This window comes from Ostrinia furnacalis, unplaced genomic scaffold, assembly GCF_004193835.3.
Source record: "Ostrinia furnacalis isolate ACB-3 unplaced genomic scaffold, ASM419383v2 OfSCF7582, whole genome shotgun sequence".
Taxonomy (NCBI): Eukaryota; Metazoa; Arthropoda; class Insecta; order Lepidoptera; family Crambidae; genus Ostrinia; species Ostrinia furnacalis.
In genome coordinates this window covers 878,739-905,217 of record NW_021137821.1, presented here as the reverse complement: position 1 = coordinate 905,217, position 26,479 = coordinate 878,739, and the positions used below count along the sequence as shown (strand labels likewise).

Genomic DNA, 26,479 nt, shown 5'->3' with positions numbered 1-26,479 from the left:
TTTTCCACGACTGCTACTCTTGTAATATCCAAGATACATTGACTGCCAAGCAATAATGAAAGACCAACCTTCAAAAGTGACGGTAGGGCCAGAAGTAATTATCTTTCCTAGAAGGGCAGATGGCCTCCTAAGTTATCAGGAAGTAACTGGATGATAATATCGAGAGATCGTACTATTTGGTGTTCCTTAGATGACGATGACTGGTCCTATGCCTTGAGTCATTATATCTTCAGCCTTGAGCGCGCGCGACGGTAATATGACGTTTCCTCCAGAACGGTCATCTATCATTCGTAACTCACACTTTAACGGTCATAGAGCAGAATTATTAGATCATTATGACGCAAATGTAGAGATTTGTGTCTTGTGACATATACAAACAAACCACCACCACCATCATTTCAGCCACAGGACGTCCACAGCTGAACATAGGCCTTCCTCAATGACTTCCACATCGCGTGGTTGGCCTGCGCTGCGGCGGCAAACCACCAATGAATATTTTATTGTTATTTGATTTCAGCCACTCCCTGCACAGAGGTAGACACTATTTGTGTTCAGTTGCTTCCACTTGAGACCATAAAACGACTCGGTTTGCTGTGTCTAACAACAAGTCTACATTTGTGCAGCCCCTTGGTTTACTAAATATTATGTATCTACTATAAATGGATATTAGAATCGAGAGCACTGTGTGAGATACTCAGCCAACATTTATAAACATCGCTCATCCGCCGCCGCTGAGTCGACAGTAATGTTAACTTTAACATTACGGTCAAGGGCACACTTTCGCGGATATGGAGTACCTAAGCATTTCGTAGAGCTCGTATTTTTTACAACATTATGTGTTGTTTGTTTTACTTCATCTTTGAGGGATAGCTGCAATTTAGGAAGACTTTATAGCCTATCTACGAAGTTGGTAAAAGCGTCTGTGCTTTTAGCAGAAGCTTTCGTTATGTCAAGCTTAAAGCGCCATGTCCAATTATTTCGAAATTATGTAAGTAAATGTTGCTCGTCGCATATTTACATTATTTACGTTATTACTGCGTCTTGCACGTGCACATCCACCGAAACTACGAGAGAGATAAAGTCAGATAAATGTTCTAGTCTTCTGTTGGTTTTTTGAATAAATGAAAGCAATAAGTCTTTTATTTATTATTCTATACGTCATCCAAGGAAAAAACGCATTACTATTCGTATGTTTTATGCAATACATGCAAGTCCTGTGGAAAGATTGAGCGATGATAAACGCAGTTTTTACAATTCAAAAGATTAGTTGAGTGTTGAGCTCAGTGGACGTATTTTCGAATTGTAATTTTTTTTATGCATAACAAGGCAGGTACCTATTTGACCACAATCGCACCTGATGTTAAGTGGGATGTAGTCTAGGATGGTACATATCTGCCCTGTAAGTGCCTATTCACTCTCGCCTTGAAAAGGCCCGGAACTCGATTATATTATAATAGCATACGAAATAGCAGAAATCGTATACGAATCCCTCCTTATGTGGTTGGTGAGTGGCGTGTGTATGCAGAGAAAGCAGCCTCTTCTTATGTTTTTATAACCTAATTTTGAAGATGTTTTGAGGAGAGTAAATAATCTATTTGATCATCAAATCACTGTCAGTCTCTAGACTGAGATGTTTATACAAATGGTAATAAAAACACGGGAATAAACCACCCTACCTATCCGATTGAATCAATTTCCCAAGGGTTCCCGTTCACGCTTGGTAAAAAGGAAATTACTTCCACTTCGTCCGATCGTTTCACAGTATACAAGGGCTAAAGCACTTGAAGCCCTTAAGACATAAGGTTAAGTATGCCATAGTTCTCAAGTCGCAACCCACGCGACGCCATGAAAGCCCTCAAATGCGTATAATGGCGCGTTTTTACATACATAAAGGTAGGCAAGAAACTCTTGCTACCATGCAGGCCCTTTTTTCAATGAAAACCTCTCGACCTTAAATTGAGAGAAAACGAGAATATGAACAAAGAAAAAAGACTTGGAAAAGACTTATAACGTCTAGGTTACCTAAAATTTCCTAAATTGATGGAATGATTACATACTAGAAATTATTCCATCAAATTTCCCTAGTGATGGATAAAAACTTTTAAATCGATTTAAACTGCAATCGACATTAATCGATCGAGGGTATCGAGAAGTTAATAATGGCTGGATACGCTTTAAAAGCCACTCACACTCCAGAAAGTTTAATTATGATGTAGACACAACCTCCTACAAGGGTGTTGTTTGCGGTCACACCTTCTGTTCTATGTGATGGATGGAAAAATCCACAATGGGCGAGTAAAGGCTAGAATCGATATTGACTGATCGAGAGTATCGAAAAGTTTATAGATAGACACGCTTTAAAAGTCACTCACACTTCAGAAAGTTTAGTCAACAACCTTTCCAAGCGTTGATAGTATAAACGAGTATACATACTGTATGTGGTCACACCTTCTGTTCCATGTGATGGATGGAAACCTTCGTAATAAAGGCTGGAATCGATACAAACTGCGCTTGCAATCGACGTTGACCGATCGAGGGAAACGAGAAGTTTATTGATGAACTTGATGACTGGCCACACCTAATAAACTGCTGGTGTGTTTACTGTTTGTTAGGGCTTTTGTTGATTCTGGGGGGAATTTCTTTGCATTCAGAGAGATGTCGACCAAGTCGTCACTGTTTCGTAATTACTAATAAGTACCTACTTAATAGTTTTTGAGATACTTATTTGTTGCTCTATTATTAACATTAGAATATCATCTAGCTACATAATACGAGTCGTCACTAGGCTTCACTTCTAGAAATAGTACTGTTAAACTTTAAATGAATTGAATTCATTAACTGATTAAATGAGTGCTGCTGCTAAAACGAAAGCCTTGACTCGTCTTTGTATCAAACTCCAACACTTTATCTTGTTGACCAGTAAGCAATCAAAAGGAGACTAAGTTTTTATACAACGTTTTTGTTGGTACTTTGCTTACAATAGTCTGGCTGAAACGCTAACTTTCCTATTTCCATTCCAATCAAGTAAGACCTTGATAAAATACGGGCTAATCAATATCGTTAGCACTTGAAACTTAACATTAGCCGGGGTAGGCCTGGGAATGTATCAGTTGGGTCAACTTTACAAAAGGCTGGGTTAATCGTGCACAGGCGGAAGATCGTAGCGTAGGCGTATTTAGCTATAGGCACAAGTAAGATTCGGTCCTTAACTTCGAACACCTCTTGTGTTCTTCTGAATAATTTCGTTGCGGGTTCAATTACAGTTTAACTTTCCCCTGGGACAAACTTGACCTTCACTATTTGGGTTTTCATTGGCAATCAAGTTGTAGATCCTGGCTACACAGGAGTAACTGCGGTGGGAATAGCCCCGTACCAAGATTTGGTGCGGTGAAAAAATGACATGTGCTTAGTGTAGAGAAATGTTAAATTGTTACAGAAATCAGAAATATTTATTTGCTTTTACATGGTTTTACAAGATATTATTATTACAATTGGCATGTCCACATGTTGACTTAATTAGTCGTGCAAATATTGAAAAAAATAATAATGTAAGTACAAAAGAACAATAATAAATTACAGCGTTTGAATGTCAGGATTATTATTACAATGGATTATATTAACATGCTTTACAATAAATAATTCTAGTCGAGAAAATTAAATAGTCTGTTAATCATATCTAAATATATAAAAGGAGAAACTGACTGACTGACTGACAGATCAACGCACAGCCTAAACGGCTAAACGTAGGCACTTGAAATTTGGAAGGGACGTAGCTTAGGTACCGTAGAGGTGCACTAAGAAAGGAATTCCCGAAATTCCCACGGGAACGGGAATTAGCGGGAAAAACGGGATTCACGCGTACGAAGTCGCGGGCGGCCGCTAGTGTTACATAAGATCATAGCGGCGCGAATCTATCCAACAAGCATAAAGCGGTTTTCACCAATGTTAGAGTGATTCATGGGGAAGATTTAGGTTTAGGTATCTTTCTGTAACATACCGAACGCGGGCGAAGCTGCGAACAAAAGGTAGTAAATGTATGTAAAGTTAAATTTTTCATTGTGTCCGCGTAAGTTTTCCGCTCCGCGACAGCACCGTGCGTGATCGCACTTTTGGCCTTTGGCGGTCACTGCCAGGGCTGCAGACGGCTATCGATTGCCCATAGAGGCCGTGAAACTTATGCGACATTTTATGGGAAGGACGAGCGGTTATTTCGTTAGTTTGCCTTTACGTTCGCGTCCTTCTATTGCGTAGTTTCTTTTGGATTTAGTGACCGTTCTTTACAAGCTTTTTATTTCTTTTGGACCTTTACTCGGGCCAAAGAGGTTTGGGAGTTTTCCAACATAGCGAAAGTCATTGTGACACATACTCTTTGAGGCATGAACATTATTAGAATGTAAAAGTAAAATTTACGCTTTATGTTACTTGCATTGTACGTACAATTAAAGCGCATCTAGAACATGTAATAAAGAACAAATAATACATTATTTTTCATTTCAGCAAACAAACAGATATCAGCTCCGTTCCAGACCGTCTTAATTATATCAATTATCACCACCACACGTGTGTGTATTGGCAACAACTTATTAACTTTTTCGCCGCATTCTACCCATTACTGAAATGTTCATACGCATTTACCCATAGCCGGCTAGTCTGTGCTTTGTATTCTGCAGAACATTTGGCAAGACGCGCTAGACGACGAACAATAACACGCAGTGGGCGGGCCGCGTTCTTTGCCAAACGGAATATCATAAATTCGCAAATACATTCTCAGTTTCACTTTTTAATCATATTTCTCGAGAGTCTTGTAAGCCCGCTTAGCGATTCGGGAAACTGTCTCAATTTATTTTCTAATGTACTGTCGACAGTCAGCGACTTAATATTTTTGGAGCAAAATCGCCCCTATCAGAACTACATAAGATGCTACATTGTTCACGTTGATTTGTCATTGTCTACTATAGTTTACTATACTATAAATTGGTCCTGTCACTCGGCAGACTGTTTCTCAAAAATCTAATGACTATGATTCTATCTATAGTGGCTAGATAAACAAAATCGTATCTGTCTTGTTTATAAACACGCGTATATTAGTACGTATAAGTTGGGGGTATTGTTAGCAATTATATAGCTCTTCTATTACGTGGCGTCATGCCACGCGGATGCCTTATACGTCAAATCATACGTCATGTCACGTACCCACAGAACCAAAAGGAAACCCACAGGTTGGTAAAAGAAACTGGATGCAATTAGTATTCTACTGGCTTCGCTGGACGCTTCAGAACCTTCTCTAGCGTAGTTTTGAAACTAGAAGTATAAAAGACTTGAAATTACTTACCATTTTAGTAATTACGAGTATAGTGGATATACTCGTACTTAATTACTAAAATGGTAAGGTAAAAGTTTGAACAGAAGTAACACTTTTCGAAGAAAATATCTTCTTCAGGATTAATAAGTTTGAGTTTTTAGTAAACTTCGACCTACTTTGCCTACATTGATAGTGTTTCAAATTGAGAATTTGAGATTTCATGTAAAATCTTTATGTATAAAAACTCTATCCCTCAAAATAAAACGCTGTAAGAACTTGCACTTTCATTAAAATTATCTTTATGTAAGCACATTATTTCATACAATTAGCTGCCGCTGAACCAACATTAATTAATTCCCTATACACAAACGTCTCATTCAAAAGCAAATCTGAAATGTAAATCATTTTCTATTGAAAGTTAATTGATGTCTATTCAACAAGCAGTAATTTGTAGTAAGATTAAGCTTTAGTTACGAACTTGCTACGAACATTGGACTACGAGATTTCGTAGCACAAGACGTAGTGCGTAACTCTCTATGGGGTCTAGGCCCTATTCACTTGCCTTGCCTTGTTGACCAATAGAGGTTATATAGTATGTAGCTTAGATCTTTTAAAATCCTCTTTACCTAAATAAATATTAAACCGTTATTAGTCTTTTAACCATAGATTCAGAAAATAAGCCATAAAATCAAGCCCTACACCAGAGTAACTATGCCTACACCCTAATTTCGGATATTGGATCGTATCTCCATCTCCATACTATACAGTATACATATTGAGCTCCTCAATAGGTACTACAACAGTACTTATAGGTCAATCAAAAGAAGCGGAGACATCTCAGCAAACAAGAGGGACAAATAATGGCGTCTTGAGACTTTCAATGACGGAAGTAGCTCTTAACGGTATAAAATTAAAGTCTTTATTAGGACATACTACTGTGACTATGACGACTGTGATATAAACAAGATTTAGCGTAGATAGCGAAATCTAGCTTCAAGCAGACAAAGTATTCTTTTGGGACTGCCTGACACACTAAAACATTTGTTTTTAAAAAGGCAAAGTTCAGAGTTATTTGATTAAACAATAACACTTTGTCGTGGAAGTTAGGCATTTAGCAGGGTTTTAAATTCAAATAAAATAAACTTTCCAACAGACTAAGAAAACTTCAGTAATATAACTTAAGGAACAACTTTTTGGATTGTGATTGAATTCACTCTCATCTCGAGCCTCTTGGACGTTTGTGATATTCTTGGCACAAAGATCTGCCATAATTGGAAATATCTAAAAGCATTTACAAGAGGAAAAATTGATATTTACGAGAACGTCGACGACAGATTCGTTAAAGATAATAACATTTGCGTCAGTCGGGATAAATATCTGAGATTTAAAAGCCGAGACCATAATGATCCTGGGATGAGATATTACTGTACGAAATTATATTCTTAAACTGTAATGAGGCTCTCATTTAGGTAACGAATATTCTTAACGCAGTCATAATACGAGTATTGATCGTTATAAACGAAAGTTATACAGCAGGCTGAATTGGCAATGAGCTTATGTTATCTTAGTTTGTATGCACACTACGATTTGGCAAACGGCTAAGTTAAGACCTTGTTCAGATGTGAAGAGGCATATGCAAAGTATCTGGTAGCAGCTGGAATATAATGGGCAATATAGATAAGTTGTTTTAAAAGAGGCCGACCTTTTTTGGGGTAGTTTTTCATGGATATATTTCACCCTGGGCGAGGCAATGGATTATGTGTGACTCTACTAAAGTACGGCCAACTAGCAGCGATACAAAAGGTCGACTGTCGAGTTGACAATAAATTCTATCTCTTCCCATCTTGTGTATTTGTCGTAATGTCTCGTTCTCCCGCCAAAATATGTCAAAGTCAGACGGGTTCACCAATGACATTGGGTTTGTTTACATTTGGTATCGCTTCTCGTTGGCCGTACTTTAGTAACTGATAGTATCTACGATAGGCCTTACCACTAAAGCTCAGCGTTTTCTGTTATTTCACTCTAGCATTGGGATTCTCATTTATGTGTATAATAAATCTCAACGCGACATTTATTATGTATTTACATAAGTAAGGCTTCAACCACCCCAACGCGTGCAGATCGCCACATCGCCGGCGCGATCAAAGACCAATGACAGGTCGCGCGATCCATGACAGTTCACGCGACCTGTCATTTCCCTATGATCGTGCCGTCGATGGCAATCTGCACGCGTTGCATTGGTGTGGTTTAAGCTTTACTTAACACACCTAGAAACAATAGAAGTTTAATTGTTATGAATGCTATAGCAGTTCACTGTCCATGAAAGTGTTAATACAGGTTGAAGGCTGTGTTGCTACAATCCTCTAAGGGTGGATTCGACCAAACAAGAGTAAATATTAATCTCGGAATAAACTTGTCATTTTGACATATTTCCCATACAGAAACTGTCAATGTGCCAGTTAAACCAGGAGTTATTCTCGGATAAAAGTTTGGTCTAATTGGGCTTAAATCTAACTAAAGCTAAATTTTGAAATCTCACAATATAGAAATATTCAATTTGGTATAAAAAGTGTTACTGGACACGGAAAACTATACTATGTAAAAATGAACAGGCAAAATAATGGTTCGTAAAACTTCACCGGTGACCCTTATGCTTCGCTAGCTTTTTTGACGCAGTCAGGCGTTAAAACTAAGTCAGCAGTCAAACGTAATTTATTCAATTTAAACTCCAGTTTCATGAATATGTAATAAGCTAAGCAAATGCAATTTCTGAGATGGGGATTAAGTTTAAAAATATTTTCTACTTTTATAAATATACTTTAGCTACTATTAAATAAAGCTAGTACAGTCGACTGCACATCAAACTAAACATATTCGTTGCAAAATAGCGTCTATTTACAACTACATAAAATACTAGTGTTTACCTTAAATTGCTGTCCTACTAATATTACAAATGCGAAAGTTTGGATGTCTGGATGTTTGTTACTCTTTCACACAAAAACTACTGGACAGATTTTGATGAAACTTTACAGTATTATTGTTTTTATAACCCAGAATAACATATAGGCTATAATTTATGACGATCTGTGACAAACTAAATTTCACGCGGGTGAAACAGCGGGCAAAAGCTAGTCGTCTATAAACGAAGTCAGTCTTCGTAAAAGTCGTACAAACAATAGATCGTAAGCAATTGTATGTACTATGACGTCACAGCCACCGACCGTGACTCGAACCCGTATCCCGCACGATCTGTCCGCTCCACTGGTCATCGCGGACGGAAGAGGCGCGTTGCCAATACTTGGTTTTTGGTAAAAGTGAAATTGTTCACTAACAATAACACAGTTTATCTTTGTGAAAGAGTAAAAAGTGTCAATGTGGCGAGAATTTTATTGCCTAGAAGCGCATGAAAAGTAAGGCACGCACTGCAAACTAGACGACTGGATTACTACATATAATTGTTACTAATCTACGCCTTGATATTATAAATCAATACAAGTACATGTAAACTCTAAGGATTCTGTTACGAGAATCCCTAAAGGTCCGGTTAAATAGAGATATTATTAAATAGAGTAAATAATACGGGCTCAGATTAAATCCGCCGCCCAAACATTTCAAAGTTTCCGAATAGTTAGCAGAGAATTGCTTGGATGAATGTCTTCATCGAATAATACCAAGATAGACAAGGGGTACTTATACTTCGTATAACTGATAGTAGGTAAGGTATATTTATAAAAAAACACGTGTTCTGAGAAAGAATAGGTAACACTGACCAATACATATAAAAGTAGTTCTAAGCAATTTAAAAACATTTTTTATACCAAATAACACAAGAGAAATTGACCTTTTAGCGTGTACATTTAGTTCGGGGTCAAGATTTATGACGTCATTAAATTTACGGCGCATGGAACCACGAGAAATGACCGAGATTGCGTTATGGGGGGTAGAAATATTAAAATTTCTGGGTAAATTAGTTTACACAGCTTCATTTTTGTAGATATAAATAGCCTGAGAAGTCAAGGGAGCTTACATAGTAACAACACTATGTTTTTATTTATTTATACAGGGTTAATTTGCACACCACCAACCTCGCAGTTATCTAATATCATATGCAATAACATTTTAGGTTCTCCTGCTTTTGAAAATTCGTTTGAAAAGATTGAGTTATTCTTCAAAGGAACAATCTTTTTAAACTTGAAAGCGCTTACTTAAAATTTGGTATTAACCTTTTTTTAATGTTTTGCATAAAACAACACCGACGATGTCCAATTAAGTAACAAGCAGAACTTTCTTTTGAATATTCAATAACTTTTAAAAAAAAATAAAACCGACTTCAAATGCGTGAACACAAAAAAAACTAAAAATTAAAAATATTGCGTATAAAAAAGTTCAACCCCAATTTTCCACTCTTGGGGGTGAAATATTTTCTTCAAATTCGCATGAAACCACCCTTTTGATAATACCTATTCAACAAAAAAATAATCGTTCAAATTGATTTATAATCGGCGGAGATATTGCGTATAAAAAAGTTCATCCCCAATTTTCCACCCTTGGGGGTTGTTTTTTCTATTATTAAATTTAAATGGGACCACCCTTGAGGTATTACCTATACGCCAAAAAAAGATTTGTTCAAATCGGTTCATAATTGGCGGAGTTATCGCGTAACAAACATAGAAAAAAAAAAAACATACGGGTCGAATTGAGAACCTCCTCCTTTTTTTTTTGAAGTCGGTTGAAAATCCGACCATATTTTCCCTCATAAAGGCATAGATGCCTTTATAATGTCTTTAGATAGTCATAATGCCATTAAATATAACCTCAGATGACATTTCAATAAGCGATATAATCGAATATTGCGTAGGCATTATCTGTAGTAACTGTAGCGGTTCTGAAAATCGAAACGCGTGAAGTGGGTACAGTTAACAGCGCATGAGATAACTTTGTTGTGGCAAAATAACACCTATGTAATTTACATAATACGAAGCTATTTAATTTTGTGAGTCTGATACGCCGTCGACGCACATGTGGGCGATTAACCCCACCGCTTAATGTAGTGAAAATAATCGATTTGAGAAGCCGAAGCACATAAATGTATTCATGCGTATACTTATAATAACTTCGACAAATAAATGAAATACATACTTGTGTATACCTACCTAGATAATATCTGTAAGGTGTGAAGTAACTTTAATATTTCTGTAAACCGAAAAGAGCGAGCGATTCTCGTGCTTAATGTCCTGAAAGGAATCGATTTAAGAAGCCGAAGCACACAAGTCTTGTGAATGAGATTGTGTAGTCCGACTTGATATAATTATTATTTCTAGCCTGCTAGCATTTTAAAAGGGCTCAAAAACTGAACTCCGACAAACGTTACTTCGACATTACGTTACTCCGACACTACTGAATATCGACATGACTTTACTTCGACACTACACTACTTAGACAAAGGCGAATATCCTTTGTCGGAGTAGTGTAGTGTCGAAGTAAAGTCATGTCGATATTCAGAAATGTCGGAGTAACGTAATGTCGAAGTAAAGTTTGTCGGAGTTTACTTAGGTAGCCTTTTAAAAGTTTGGTATTACTTATGTACTACATTTAAAAAGTAAAATAAGTCAGCACTGTATATGTTGATCAAAATTTAATTTATGAATTATTTATTCATTAATGGACTGGTTGATAGACTTTCCTACACGGTACTGGGCTACCAAGGCTTTAGGTTATTTCGAAACAAACATATTTGAAGAAAAAATAAAAGTGCTTACAATTAAAAATCAATGATACCTTTAATGTATCTATCTGCATTACCATTCGATACGAAAAGTGATACAGTCATCATGATCGTTGATCGTGTAAAAGAGCTGCAAAACGCGAGTCATTTTAATCAGATGTAAATCGCCGCGCCGTGAAGCGTTCCCGTTACGTTGACCGATCTGCATCTTACGATTGATTTGTATAAAGTACCTATGCACATCAAGATAAACTGTTGTATCTTATGTGGTTAGGGGCCATCCATAAAGTACGTCACACGAATTTCATGATTTTTTGACCCCCCCCTCCGTCCTTGTCACAGGTGGTCACATTTCTGAGACCCCCCCCTCCCTAGTGTGACGTCACATGTTTTGCAATTTCACATCGAAAAATTATTAAATTAACAGCAGTTCCGAAATTAGTTTTATTTTAATTTAAATTAAGTACTTTTTTTTAATGAAATCAACATTATATCAAATATTTGAAACAATTGAAATGTGATGTCACGAAACTTAGGACCCCTCCCACCCCTTGTCACACCATGTCACACTTTGTCAACCCCCTCCCCCCCTCTTTACGTGTGACGTACTTTATGGATGACCCCTTATAATAGTGCTATATTGCAACAAAAATTTGCCTGTATTGCCCGATCGTCAGCGCGCGCGCATTTTGCATTTTCGAATTATTCTGATCTGTATCTGTTTGAGGTCACATCAAGCTTTTTAAAATATTATATGATTGCAATAGATCCAATTTTGTAACAAAATATTTCAAGCTGTTGTGGAATACTAAGGTTGGATGATTTTGCGTATCGAGATCTTTCCATTTGATTGATCTATATTTATAAAACACTTCAATTGGGAAGAGATGAATGGTGACACAACACATGTTAGCGTGTACTATAAATAATTTCTGGGTTTTCTTCCACTAATATTTTCAGGTGGACCGACGACCTGATAAAGGTAGCAGGAAGGCGCTGGATGCAGGCCGCTACCAACCGTGCGATGTGGAAGTCATTGGGGGAGGCCTATGTTCAGCAGTGGACGTCCTATGGCTGAAATGATGAATATTTTCAGTCCCATGATAAAATAACAGGCCGCTATTGGACTTGACTTGACTGTACAGCGCATTTATTTTTCTCATCCGTTTACAATGTTGGCCAAACAATAAAACTTTTTCAGTGGTAGATTAAGAACTTTTCAGGCCCTCCAAATCTGTTTTCTTAGATTTAGGGAGCTCCAGCGAAACACAAAGCAAATCGGATAAGTTTTTTGATATACGGGTGTCAGCTCGAATTTTTGGAAAATGCTTGTCTGATCCAATATAAAAAAGTAAACGAGATTTCATTGTTTTACGTTCACTTGTACAGTACCAGTAAAGAAAAGAAAATGTTTTCTTGGACTTCATTAATTAGGCTGGGTTGCACCATCTTACTTTAACTTTGACAAACGTCAAAAATCTGTGAAATTTCATACAAAAAGCACCGGTTATCGTCATAGTTACCGTTGAAGTGAGGTGGTGCAACTCAGCCTTAGTGTTTAAAAGGCAAGAATTAGAAAACCTACGAAGAAAACTACCCTGATAACAAATAGTACAAAAATACTTATTAATTAGTTTCATTTAATATAAATAAAGTACTTAATGATCAGTAGGCATGCAAAGAGTCTGAGTTAAAAGAGTAACTAACAGATTTCTTCCATAATTTCCAATTAACTTTGAGAATTAATTTTCTGTAACAATCTAGGGAAATGTTTTTTAATGTAATTTTGCCCATTAGCTGTAACAATTAGCAGTAACTATCAATCAAGAAATTTGCTGTAACAATGTACGAAAATTTTCAACGTACCTAATAATTTTGCCTATTTTAATTTGTATTTACCTCAAGTTTGCTTTTCTACTCTAATTGGAAGTGAGATCTATTAATAAATAATTAAAAAAGGCTGGAAGCCGTCAAGCATCCAGGTCGCACTCAACCCTGACATTAAGCCGTGCAAAGCCAAGGGACACGCGTTAGGGGTGATAATGGCTTTCCCTCGTTAGTCAATATAATTTTATTTAAGCAAAGTCTAGAAATTAACAATTTTATTTAAGCAAAGAGAATATTTAATGTATTGGGCGTGGGCGTTTGAAAGCAGTGACTGCAGTAAAAGCCACTTCAGTAAAGGTAACAAAAGGTTTTTCAAAGAAATAAGACATTAATGGTGGATGAAACGATATCATGAAAGCCTTTTGAAGTGGCTTTTTACCTATTCCCAAGTACGACTATGTTATGTTGTGCAGCGAGATGTTAGAGTGGCTTTAAGTTTTCATATGATTTGATAGACATGGCTTGGGCAAAGCTATTTACTTAGACTTTTATGTGATAGACTTTAGCAGCTAGAGGCTTAAATAAATAATGTTTTCGTCGGAGGATTCACGCACAAAAACATAAGCATCATGAAAGAATTTTTCTTTTCAACTTTATACTCCCATGGAACTCATTTTAATTACAAAAGATTACATGAAGGCAGCCCTACGTCATCTACGTAGCACTTGAAACATTTTTGAAACTAAGCCCGGCTCTCGACGCTTTCGGCAGAAATAATTGCATCATTCAGATGGCGTATATACCTGACAGATCCAACCAAAATACTCGAGTAATGAACATTCTTGTTCCAAAGTGACCGTAGACCCGTATTACGTGATTATGTACGTGCGTCGTACTCGAACGTGCTCCGAAAGGTAACGTAATTGGGTCGAATTTGCTTAATTGATTTTTGTACGAGTGTTCTTCATTCGAAGGCTTTATTATGACCTTTGCGATTTTTTGACAAAGCGGTTGCTACGGTTATGAATTTATTGTTCATTTTCTTCTGAATTGGTGACTAAGCATTATAAGCATAAGATTACTTGCACAATCTTGTCCAAGTCACAATCACAAGAGAATCATTAAAGAAGGATCACGTTAAGCGTCTTGCCGTAGAATGTTACGGGGAGCAGTGCGAGGTGGTGAGATTTTCCATGCATTGCGGGGTGTTGAAATTTCCCATGCAATGCGGAGATTCCATTGTATTTTTGTGGAACCATGGAACATCACACAAATTCGACATCTGCTGCTGAATCATGCTGCGGGTATTGTAAAATGATGTGGTATCTTGGTACCGGTGAAGGCGTAAAATTAATGATATAAGCACAAAATAATATGTTTTCTTCTACAGCAACATGATAAATAACTTAATTTTCAAAGACCCAGTTCATAAATGTGTGATACTTTAGTAAATAACATATTTTGTCTCACCTTTCGCTGTCTCGGCGCAAAGACCACCTCCTACTAGTGAGCGCGCGGAACATCGTGTCGTTCACCAGTCTATCACTCAGTCATCACTTGCACTGTTACTCCATTGTCAGCACATTGTCCAGCTGTTTAGGTTCTACATTTGCTTGAACTAGTTAAACTCAAAACATTCCGAGGCGATTGTCACTTGTATTATCTGCTATATAAAAATAAGTCGGGTTTTCCTCCCTGACGCTATAACTTCAGAACTCACGAACCGATTTCCACGGTTTTGCATTCGTTGGAAAGGTCTCGGGCTCCGTGAGGTTTATAGCAAAGAAAATTCGGGAAAAGTGGGTAAAACGGGATCCACGCGTACGAAGTCGCGGGCGGCCGCTAGTCTTACATAAAGTTTTTGTAACTGAAAACGGGATAGATGATCGATGCGAGTGAAATTCGTGGGAAATTAATATTGGTTTTGAAAACATGTGATGGATCGAGAAACTGTATGGAAGGCTACTTTGAAATGCTATTGTCGTGTCTCTGTCACCGTCGTTTTGCATGAGAGGGATGGCAACATTCAAAACATCGGATAACATTTTTCGGAGTAACCCCGCTTGTCTTGTGACCAATTTATTCGATACATTTTTTTTGGAAGAATAAGGTTTTTGTCCATTGAATATTATTGATGCGAATAAAGAGAATCTAATGTTTCAATTGGCTTGAAACGAGAAAACTGTATTTCGGGTCTGCCGATGTGAACGAAAGGCTTTTTCGGAATATGTAGTTTCGTTTAATACTCGTATGTAAACGAATCTAATCTACATAGTTATAGATACGGGACCCCCACACATGATAGGTTTATAAAGTTAAATAGCACGTGTATTGAGTAAATACAAACGAAAATAACTCGGTTCAAATCAAACACCGCTGTCGGCTGAGCAATACTGTATTATGCTTTGCGAAAAGGGTTAAAGTCAAGCCTACATGTTATTTATAGGGAAAAGGTCAAAGGTAAACCGAGATCGACGACAAAGTTGTGCATTGTGGAGCTACATTTGCGGATCGTTTGTTATTGAGATCTTTTGTTAGTAACAATAAAGTTCAAAACTGTGAGCGACTCTACATGCAAAGTTTCACGCAATAAATAATGCATCCGCATACAATATTTACAGGAAAATGCGCAGTATATGAACGTGTAACCAAAAATGAGAGCATTGTTCGCACAACTCAATCGCGTGTGACATAGTAATATTCCACAATACCCTTATTTCTGTATTATGTACGTCTCTATGTAAATATACAAGTAGATACGTTACACATTTACAAAAAGCTTTGCTTAGTTTAGGTTGTGCCGAGTAAAATAGCCTAGGATAGTACCTATTTATTTACTTTCGCCTAAAATTACATTGAAACGATGATGTATTAGTTTTTAGACCCCTTGATTAGTAGATTCTACTAAAGAAAACATGTCTAAAATAATTAAGAGATACCTACTGCCCAAAATCCTGAACGCAAGGTCAAAATATTATCGCGTTCATTTCGCTAATTCTGAAATAACCAGAAAATACCCGGATTTCCTTTTACCAACATCCCGCCCGGACCATTTGTTTTATTCAAATCTGGCTTTTCATTGCTCACATATAAGGCTCTGAATCGCATTTGCATATACTACGCCATTTTGGATTCCAAACTAAGTATTTCCTATCTTTATGTTTCGATATTTTCTTTCGCAAATGCCGATGTTTTATTCATTTGAAAGGATAAGTTTAGTGTACTGAGATAAGAGTACTACCTACGCTTTGAATTTACTTTGCGGAATAAGCTAGTAGTTGGTTCTTTGTATCATTATTTTGACCTTTTCTTTACCTTTAAGAATTTAGCGTGACCTTATCGCCCACTTTTGAATATTGTTACTTTATTAGTTCTCTGTTCTGTCGTGATTAGAAGTTTAATATCGACACCTTCAGGTTCAATTGTCGTATAAACCATTTTGGCCAAATCGAGTTATATATACCATTTTAATCAGAATTTTTTTCTCTATCGAGCTGTATATTCGAAATATTGAAATTCGCTAAAAAAATGTTTATACACCCCAAAAAACTATAGCGTAAAAGATAAATAAATACCTTATAAACAGTGTAAAAACCGAACGCTTGTTTTTGGTATTTTTGCTAAGATGTATCAACCATACATTTTTTTAAGCCAGGACGTAAAACTCTCTCGTAATTGAAAATGGTTTTTACGCCTAAAAACATGGCGTTTTATGTCCAGATTCAACGTCGTAAGTCCACGTATTCAATATGGTAATTATCTGTTTCATATTCATATTCATTTATTTATTGCATCACATATGTATGTATGTACAGTAAGTAAGTTTTTCTTATTTATAAAGTTAAAGAAAGTTGATTGTTTCTACTTTTAAAGATAATAACTAGATATATAAGGTTGCTTTCCAGGTCCAGTACATCCGTGAATAGTAATGAAAAGTATAATCGAAACTCTATTTAGTCCGTCAGACAGAGAATTAGAAAATTTAGACTCATACTTTAATTTTTCCCATAATCGAAGAATTACCGTATTATATTGAGTTGAAATGTCGCGTGACGTCACTTTGAGTAAAAATTCTACTCAAGCGTGACGTATCGCGCCATTTCAACTCGATGTAGCACTGATATTATTAAATTATGAAAGAAAATAAAAAATATGAGTCTCATATTTTCTCATTTCTGTTTGACGGACAAATAATTGAAATTTTGTCATCTAGCCTATTGATCTCGACTAAATGTGATGAATTCAAGACTTTTAAACAAAGAAAACAAGCCATAGTGTGCTCATTTTATACCCTTTTGAGATGCTCTGTAATAGTTCATTACTTTACAAGTACTCCAACTTTTAATTGTTGCCAGTAGTGGTTACTTTTAGCTGTAATTTTAATTTGGGTTTCTTGTAAAGATATAAATTCCTAAGAGAAATTCTCAAAAAATTACAAATCCTTCTCCTGAGCATACTGGGGCTCTTCTCTTCATGCAAAATTTATCATAACCAAACGAAATCAGAACCAGAGAACCAGGAAAGCTGTCTTAATGTTTTGCTGTAATTGTATTTTTTGTTCAAAATTTATGATGATTAGTTTTGTTTAGAATTATTAGAAATATTATTTGTTTTGCCATAATTTTCCTGCAAAATTGTAAAAAAAAAAATGATATTTTTCGTATGCAAGCAAATTTATTATTTCTACCTCAACCAAATATAGTTTTTACACTGTTAAATATCTTTGTGCAAATTCTCTAAACAACAAAAGCCTGGAAATAGTAAACAATACATTATTTACATACATAGTTTTAATAATACATTTGAATAAATCACTTTATCAATGGGTATATAAACCAAAAAAAATACATCTTATGGTCTTTAAGCCATCAATTTCAGTCTCGTGTTTACAAAAAATTCAAATACGACGTAAAGAGTTATTTTTAGGTCAAATATAATGGGTCGTATAAACCACCAAGTGCCTTTTTCAACGACGTAACTCCAAGCTAACTTTAAAACTACTGAAGATGCCCATTCTTTAAATATTTAGACTTTTTCATCGCAAAAATTGAAAAATGTTTTCTCTTGGACATTTTTTTATAACTTCTCAAATAAAAAAGTTACGAATTTTTTATTAAAAAAAAAATCGTTTTTTGGCTCTCCTGAAAAGTAGGGTTTTGGTTTATACGACAATTGAACCTGAAGGTATCGAATTATGTTACTTAGTAGTTCTGTTTGTAGAAGTTGTTCCAACAGGGCTTCCTACTAAGTTTTTATTTATTTGCTGGATTCCAATTCAAAGCCGATTCGGGACTTTGGGATATAATCATCCATACAGAGATACTGAAGTCAGTGACAACGATAATATAGCTGAAAATACTGACACAGCATAAAGGACGAGCGGCAATGTTTAGGTTTTCGAAGAAAATGCTTACTGAGTAGGTACATAGTCAAATGACTGGGACGTAAGCACTGTTGCTTAGCTACAGCTACTGCCATTAGTTCACACTTCACAGTAATGTACACAGACAGGTACCTACAGACTTATATTGTAACGCAACAGGCAGAAGTAACTTTGTTTGTTGAATATAAAACTATTCGAAATACTAAAACCAAACCTAATTGCATTCGAAGCTCTGAAAGATGTTCTAACGACATTGCAGAAGGGATAATGAATTTAATTCCTTTAATATTATGAACGCGAGTTTCATGAGAGTATAGAACGGGTGGCTCAGGACCGGTCCTTGTCGAAATCCTTGGCGGAGGCCTTTGCCCAGCAGTGGACGTCATTTGGCTGAAACGAAACGAACGATAGAACGTAGAACTGCTAACTGACAAGATAATATCAATATGAAAATTCGTTTGGCGTGCAATACTAACTCAGGAAGCTGAACTGCATCCTTTAGATTGCGATCGCTTCTGGAAGAATCCCTAACGACTATGAGTCGTGCTAGATAGTTCAAATTGTACGCTGAAGTGGACCGGGGCGAATGAGACAATTTCACGCTGCGGAACATTCCAACTTGGGATTAACATAACTCAGTAGTATTACGGGCCGAATGCGGCCAATCGCGCGATAAATACTGGCTATCTACGATTATTATCGGACTATTCTAAAAGTTTTGGCTTCCAATGAAACAATAGTTTTCACAGTGATTTTATCACCATTTCACGGAACAGCTATAGCTATATTTTGTTTGTTGAATATGAGGCACTGAATCATGCAGATTGTTACATTCGAGTACATTTTAAAATAGGCAGATCTTGTTTAACGTTAAGAATGTTAGTGTACATCAGTTATTCATCATCATCATCACTTCAGCCATAGGACGTCCACTGCTGAATATAGGCTTCCCCCAATGCTTTCCATGTTGATCGATTGGTAGCGGCCTGCGTCCAGTGCTTCCCTGCTACCTTTATGACGTCGCGGCGGTAATCAGTTATTACAACTTACACAAAAGAAGAAAATTATATAAGCTTCAGCTCAATTTCACTGGTTAGGACAGATTAGTAGCGCAGATCAAGACTGACATTTCTGGGAACAAAATGCGGGAATTACGTTTGATCCCGACAACAAAATGGATCTTATTTCCATATTAAATGTGATCTACTATCTTTAAATCTCGGAATGCAATCGCATTTGCGCAAACCTGATGCAAATCTTATTGTGGTTTAAACCAAGCATCTGTGTGTAATCTTTCCGCATTCGGTGGTTTGCCCATTGTTCGTGGAGCTAGGTTAAAAAGGTTCTTAGAATTGTTTCAGTCTTAGTGCCTTTTCACACGTTCCGGTTGCTGGCTATCCGGCGCCGGGTACCCGGTGGTGAAGTGTATGGGCATGGTACGGAGCTTTCACATGTTCCGGCGTAAATTAATCCGGCAGGCGGTCGCCGGGTGCGCGCCGGATCCACCACTGTACGTCCGGTCGCCGGGCACCGGTTAGCCGGCGGCCGAACTGACAGTGGTGTATGGAACACGCAACTAGCTTTCACACGCGCCGGCCGGTCAGTCGTCCAGGTACAGTCTGCGAGAGTTGCAGTTTCTCATTTTTGTATCCTGACGTTGCAAAGAGTTCTTCAAACGGTTATGTAATTCATCAAAAGTAGTTGTACTTGAAAAACCTGTCTTCATGTGCTCGTAGATCTGGGAATAATGTATAGAATGCACCTAATGCTTCTCTTTTCATATTAATTGCATGAACCCAATAATTTCTTGATATTTCTTTCCGGCGCAGATATTTTCGTCTTCGATATTTTATTTTATTTATTTTTTTATGCATAACAAGGCAGGTATTTGATCAAAATCGCACCTGATGTTAAGTGGGATGCAGTCTAGGATATAAAAGCCACATTACAATTATTTGTTCACGGTCCATCTTTGAAAGTATGAAATGAACGAGACTGTACTCTTGTCGGCTCTCTAGTCGATCAACCGGAGCGTGTGAAAGCTCATTTAACGCCGGTTAGCCGGCAACCGGAACGTGTGAAAAGGCACTTATATTCTTCTATAAATGGTTTGCGCATTTTTCTTAAATCTAAAACGCCTTTAATAAATAAATGTCGCTTTTTGTTTTGCCTTATCCCAGCCAATTTCGAGGGACCTCTTATATTGAAAATCACACTTTTCTCTTGGGATGCCGTTAAGAATCCGCCTTCTAGGGCAAAAGGCAAGGTACAAAATTAAGCGGATTACATACAGAGTGCGGTATTACCACGATTTTCAGTGTAATCCTCTTAAGGAACCTGAGAACATTACTAAGACACTTCATGATTCAGAAGATTGTTAGACAATTCTTTGGTCAGCTTTTAGCATAGTGCTGTAATGACTAAACTGCGCTTGCCAAGATTACAGTAAGTTTGCCGTTATAGCGTGTCAGTTCTTTTATGAAGGCTTTATATGGGTACATAAATATAGATAGATTTTTGAACTCTAGATTCCGGATATCTTCTTGGGTTCTTTAAACTTAAAGTAAGAGACCAATCACCCAAACCAATCACTCTTGAGTGTCAAGTCTTTAAGTAATCAAAAATCAAAACTTGAAGTGTCAAGAGACAAGTTTTTGGGTTGAAAATCTATTATAACCTGCGCGTGTATAAGACAAGCAAATATAGACTCGGAACTACCCCCTGTACCCCTGTTCAGGCCAGTCCATTAGCCACTATGTTACACTAGCAAGGCGGTTAACACCTGATCTCAAGATTCATGTCACACAATTAGTATAGGCATGAAATAGTTATTTGAACTCAGGCTTAGTATTATTCAAATAGTTCGTAGCACCCAAAGTGGGCAAAAAGTTAAGAACACAACCTTATTCCAATTGTAACAAAGACATTTTTCGAACTTTATGGGTACTTTGAGTGTTCCAAAAAATTTGACGCTGACTACACATAAGTACTTAACTAGAATCTAAATCAGTTTAATCGAAATCATCGTGGTCTCTTCCACCTATGTAATGAAATGAAACAGTGAAACAGTGAAAGTTAATCAAATGAATCACCCGTTTGCGTTATTAATCACTAATCTGATTGCATTTGAGATAGCGTGTTTTATAAATACTGAGGCAATTGTTCCGCAATACAGGACAAAGAATAATAAAGGTATGTTCACACGTAAATGGGGCGTATGCGGGCCGTGTTGTCTTTTACTATTATCTTCAAAGAATCTACTAATCTTTACTTATTGAAAACGCAAAAGTTCGTGAGAATGATGATGATCTTAGTTACTCTATTACAAAAACTATTGGACACTATGGTAATGGAACTTTACAATATTATGGATTATACCAGAAAAACTTTCATTGTGGAAAATCTTGGGGGAGGCCTTTGTCCAGCAGTGGAGGTCATTTGGCTGAAACGAACAAACTAATGAACGATACCAGAAAAGCAAAATTAATTAAATATTTGTTTGTCAATAACCAATTATGGACTATGACGAGGGTCCAGTCGTCTCCAAGCAGAATATCGTCCACCACACCACTTCTCACGCCCCGTCTTATTATGAATATACCTTTACAGCCCGAAGACCGTGGGAGTTAGCAATGTGGCAAACAAAAGGCGATTCTCAACGACTGACGTACATTCATTACTAATGCCGCAAAACCTTTCTTTGAACACGAGTATAACAATTGCTATCCAGTTTCCAGGTGGGGTGGGCACGCCTATCCAACTGGTGACTGGTATTAGTGGCGTTTTGTGTAACTATTAATGAAGGCTTTTCCAAGGTCAATTTTGTTTGCCCCACCTGTGTGGATTCCAGTTTGTTACCATCGGGATAGTAGGTACATAAAACGTGTAGTTTTCAATTATAATAGGGATACCTTTATGCGGTTTTGGGGCTTATTGCCAGTAAAAAAGATTTCAAAGTCTACTCAATAGTTTTAGCAAAGACTACTAAGAGCTCTTACACACGAGCAGCACATTGACGACAGCAAAGGCGACCGCAGTCGCCGTCACTTGTCGGCAGCTAGCCGTCGACGTGCCCGCAGCAAGCTGTCGACACGTCGACGTCTGCCGTCGACGAGTCGACAGCTTGCTGCGACGACCGTGTCGGCGTACGTCTTTGTACAGGAGCCAGCCAGTTGAAAATGGATTTCATTGAAGAAACACATGTTGCATTTACTCCGTCGTCGTCGACGAAAGAGAAAGAACCGGTCATTGTGGGTTTAAGAAATGTTATTGAATAGAGAACGAGACTACACACACCGACGCCCATGCTCTATTTTTTAATGTTTTATTATGGTAGCCTTCTAAATTCGAGTTCCATATTATTTCATTGTTTTTGACAGCACTATTTTTTTAGCAATTCCGAATCAATTTGTTCGGAACTCATTAGGTGTGTGCGTGTAAGCTCCTGGACTACTGACAGTTGACCTTCAAAATGGCGGAGGCGGCTAGCTGTCGCCACCTGCCGGCGGCAGCCGCGAACGCGTCGACAGCACGTCGGCAGCATGTCGACAGCTAGCCGTCGCCTTCTGACGTCGACTGCAGTTACATGCGTCGACAGCAAAATGCTGTTCGTGTGTAAGAACCCTAACTTGTCACATATTGCATGTAGCTAAGCTGTTTTTAGGAGTAGATATTCTAATTACATTTCCTCAAGGAAATAGCGAACAGCACGAGGAAAAAGTGACAGCTCCCATCGACATGACTATAATTTAATTGGTATTGAATAATGTCTACATGGTAACAATCTATTAATAAATTAAAAGCTATGGGAACGGCGACACCCGCCCGCCCCATGGTTCAAGTACGAGTCTAATAAATGCGGTTGCGGATTCTAATCTCACTGTGGGCTTTAGTTCAATGAGCTTAACCATACTTAGATTATACGAGGAGGTTTGGACGTTGTCCGTTCATGCTCATATACTTATCAATCTATTTATAACGACTCTGCATAGTACCCTATTTGGAATAATTTATTTATTGACGCTAGTTTAAAACAGAATTTAGTAGTCAAGGTCTACGAATTCCAGTCAAATAACCAAGCAAACAAATAGGCACTTTCTCTGTGTTAGTGTTAATACAATCTGGCTAAGCTTTTAGGCTTTAATAATTATCTCGCACATAACCGTTTCATTTCATGTAAAGGCTGGATCCGCGCATTGGTACAGTCAAAAACGATTATTATTTCGCAATGGGAACTCTTAATATCCCACCCATATACCATTAAGGTTATTGTCACGCATATTACTCCGAAAATTTGTAAATATATGAATAAAGTAGGTGTTTATTTCAAGGACTCTCAAAATTACATAGGCTGAATTGAATGTCCTATCAAGTCAGACAAAATGTTCTAAATATTGAAATATCACTAACCACAGACCTAAATATAGGTTCTATTTCGAGTTTAATTTATGAATAGGTACGATCCCCAGACAAATCTCAGGTTTGAGTGTAGTTTCATACCTCGTTACATTAGACTTAAAACTGAGCTTTAGGATTCCTTGGTTGAGCGAAGACATTATGAGGACAAGTGGGAATGGAATCCTGGGAATGATTGCTGAGAGGCTGGATTCAGCCGTTTATGGTCTTACACATTAGGCATGTAAACCAATAAAGCGTCCATAATAAATATATTACAGTTTGTCAAACCCATATGCTGTACTACTCGTACTAACATACTTCTAAGAACATTGTGACTAACCCTAATAACATAGATTTTAAGATACTGTTACTAACAAAATATGAACTGTTTTTGTCTGAAGATAAATATTTCTTATTTATTTATTTAGGCGTACAGTCGCGGAATGAAAAGGTTCGTCACCTTAGTGTCGGTTTTCGCTTGCACTAGGTACTGTAAGAGTCAAACCTGCCAACATAACAGTGCAAGAAACAGTGCTGCTAACATTTAAATAAATATTCATGACGTTTGCTAACGAATAAGGTTTTGCTTGTTTATTTTTCTATCCCATCAGTGCAATGCAATGATGACATTGACCAATTGACAATAGTTTTTTTTATTTAATAGAAATAATAATGGCAGGTTGAACCAACAAGAAGGTTTTAGTTTATCAATCATAATAATCTTCTTGACAAGATAAATCGTCAAACAAATTTGATCTGAATAATTTTGAACTTTACTGACGAACAGTTAAAGATTATTTTCTCTAACTCGAGATTATTCTGTAACATAGTTTCAAAGTCAAAGTCAAAGTCAAAATTTCTTTATTTGTTTAGACTAATAAATAGTTCTTACAAATCGTCATTTTGCTCTTAAGGAGCCTCTACATGTCTCATAATCTTTTTACCCTACCAGCGCTTCGAGACCAACATTTGGCAAGTGCTGAGAAGAAGCGCCAAAGGTAATATGTGCTCGCGATTCGTTGAAGGAATCAATTTGAAAACTGACGAACCTTTTCATTCCGTGACTGTACATTATTAAAAGAGTTTGCATTTTTGTGGCATGGTTGTCTGTGGAACTCTACCCCAATGCTTTGAGAAACTTGTACAGATAAGAACGAGCTAGTGGAAGGACAATATACCTAAAGTCCCTTCTGTCAAACCACGATTGCTTGACAACATAGTGCAATTAACGACAATGATTAATTTGTTTGTTGCTTGTTTACAAGTGTGATTAAAATAGATTGTCTATGTAAATACATATTATTATGTATTATTACATTACATAAAACATATAGCTGCAAATATTTGTGAATATAGTGCTACTGATAAAACACACTATGGTGCCGTATTTAATGCTTTCCTGTATTGTAATGTTATCATTTTATTTCATGTTATACAGTGTGAGTCACGTTAAAGTGTACATATGAAAATAGATGAAACTAGACCTATTTTTATCGACAAAAAAGAGGTCAAAAAATTTTTGAGACTTTTTTTTAATTTTTTATAGAATTTTTTTTCTTCCAATTACTTATCGTAAAGAAAACGTATTAACTTTTAAACTAAGCGCTATATCCTGATAAAATAAAAACAGGAATAATGCTAAATAACAGGCGATACTAAAAAAATACATAAAATACACAAAAAATGCCAACAAATAATAAAAAAATTATACTATTTGAAAAAAATCTGCTTTTAAATTCGTGTTTTTTTGGTTATTTGATAAATTACTCCAAAAAATGCCCCTATAACAGGTGGTTTTTATTACTTTGTATTATTCTTTATCGTATTACCTTCGCAAAACCAAAAATCGCATGTCTCTATCCCTATCACAACATTTGCTATGATCGTTTGAACAAAGGCCTGCCACAACATTATTCTCCGCTACAGGTAGAGACAATTATAATTTTAACTAAAATGCTTATTTTACTTCTAAATTTTTTGTTTTTATTTGAAATCTAACTTGTCTTTATCAAAATTACAAATCTAGAGCCATCCTTAGTTTTGTTGTTAACGAAGAGTTGAATGGCGCGCCCGGAGAGGCTTAGTTCAAACGATCATTGCAAACGTTGTGATAGGGATAGAGACATGCGATTTTTGGTTTTGCGAAGGTAATACGATAGAAAATAATACAAAGTAATAAAAACCACCAGTTATAGGGGCATTTTTTGGAGAAATTTATCAAATAACCAAAAAAACACGAATTTTTAAGCAGATTTTTTTCAAAAAGTATCATTTTTTATTATTTTTTGGCCTTTTTTGTGTATTTTATGTATTTTTTTAGTATTGCCTGTTATTTAGCATTATTACTGTTTTTATTTTATCAGGATATACCGCTTAGTTTAAAAGTTATTACGTTTTCTTTACAATAAGTAATTGGAAGAAAAAAACTTCTGTAAAAAATTAAAAAAAAAACTCAAAAAATTTTTGACCTCTTTTTTGTCGATAAAAATAGGTCTAGTTTCATCTATTTTCATATGTACACTTTAACGTGACTCACACTGTATTATTATAAGTATAAGTGTAGTGAGCAAAAATTGTGACCAGTCTTTTTCATTGCCTAAATTGAGTTTCTACTTTGGAGTATTAAGGAGCACGGTAGAGTTAAGCAAGTTATTGTTAATAATTAAAATATTCATGAATGTTAGTACTTCGAATAGCTTGGATACAATAATCTTTATACGTATCTTAGACCAAGAAACTGTCCTACAGAATAAAGGAAGACATGTTTTTGCTTACTTTTTTTCAGTGCCTAATTTATCTCACAAGGTGGACCGACGACATAAAGGTAGAAGGAAGGCGCTGGACG

At 36.6% G+C, this 26,479-nt stretch overlaps 1 protein-coding gene across 3 annotated transcripts in view; it reads right to left on the bottom strand.

The window, feature by feature from the left end:
• Nucleotides 1-26,479, bottom strand: part of LOC114365296 (oxysterol-binding protein-related protein 9) — a 60,161-nt gene that overhangs the window by 20,467 nt on the left and 13,215 nt on the right. The window contains exon 2 of one of the 3 annotated variants that reach the window (XM_028321814.1): nt 14,325-14,520. The exons of the other annotated variants lie outside the window; for them this stretch is intronic. Within the exon in view, the coding sequence (XP_028177615.1) occupies nt 14,325-14,377 (53 nt within the window). The 5' untranslated portion in view covers nt 14,378-14,520. The remainder of the gene's footprint in view (nt 1-14,324; nt 14,521-26,479) is intronic. 3 annotated transcript variants of the gene reach the window in all.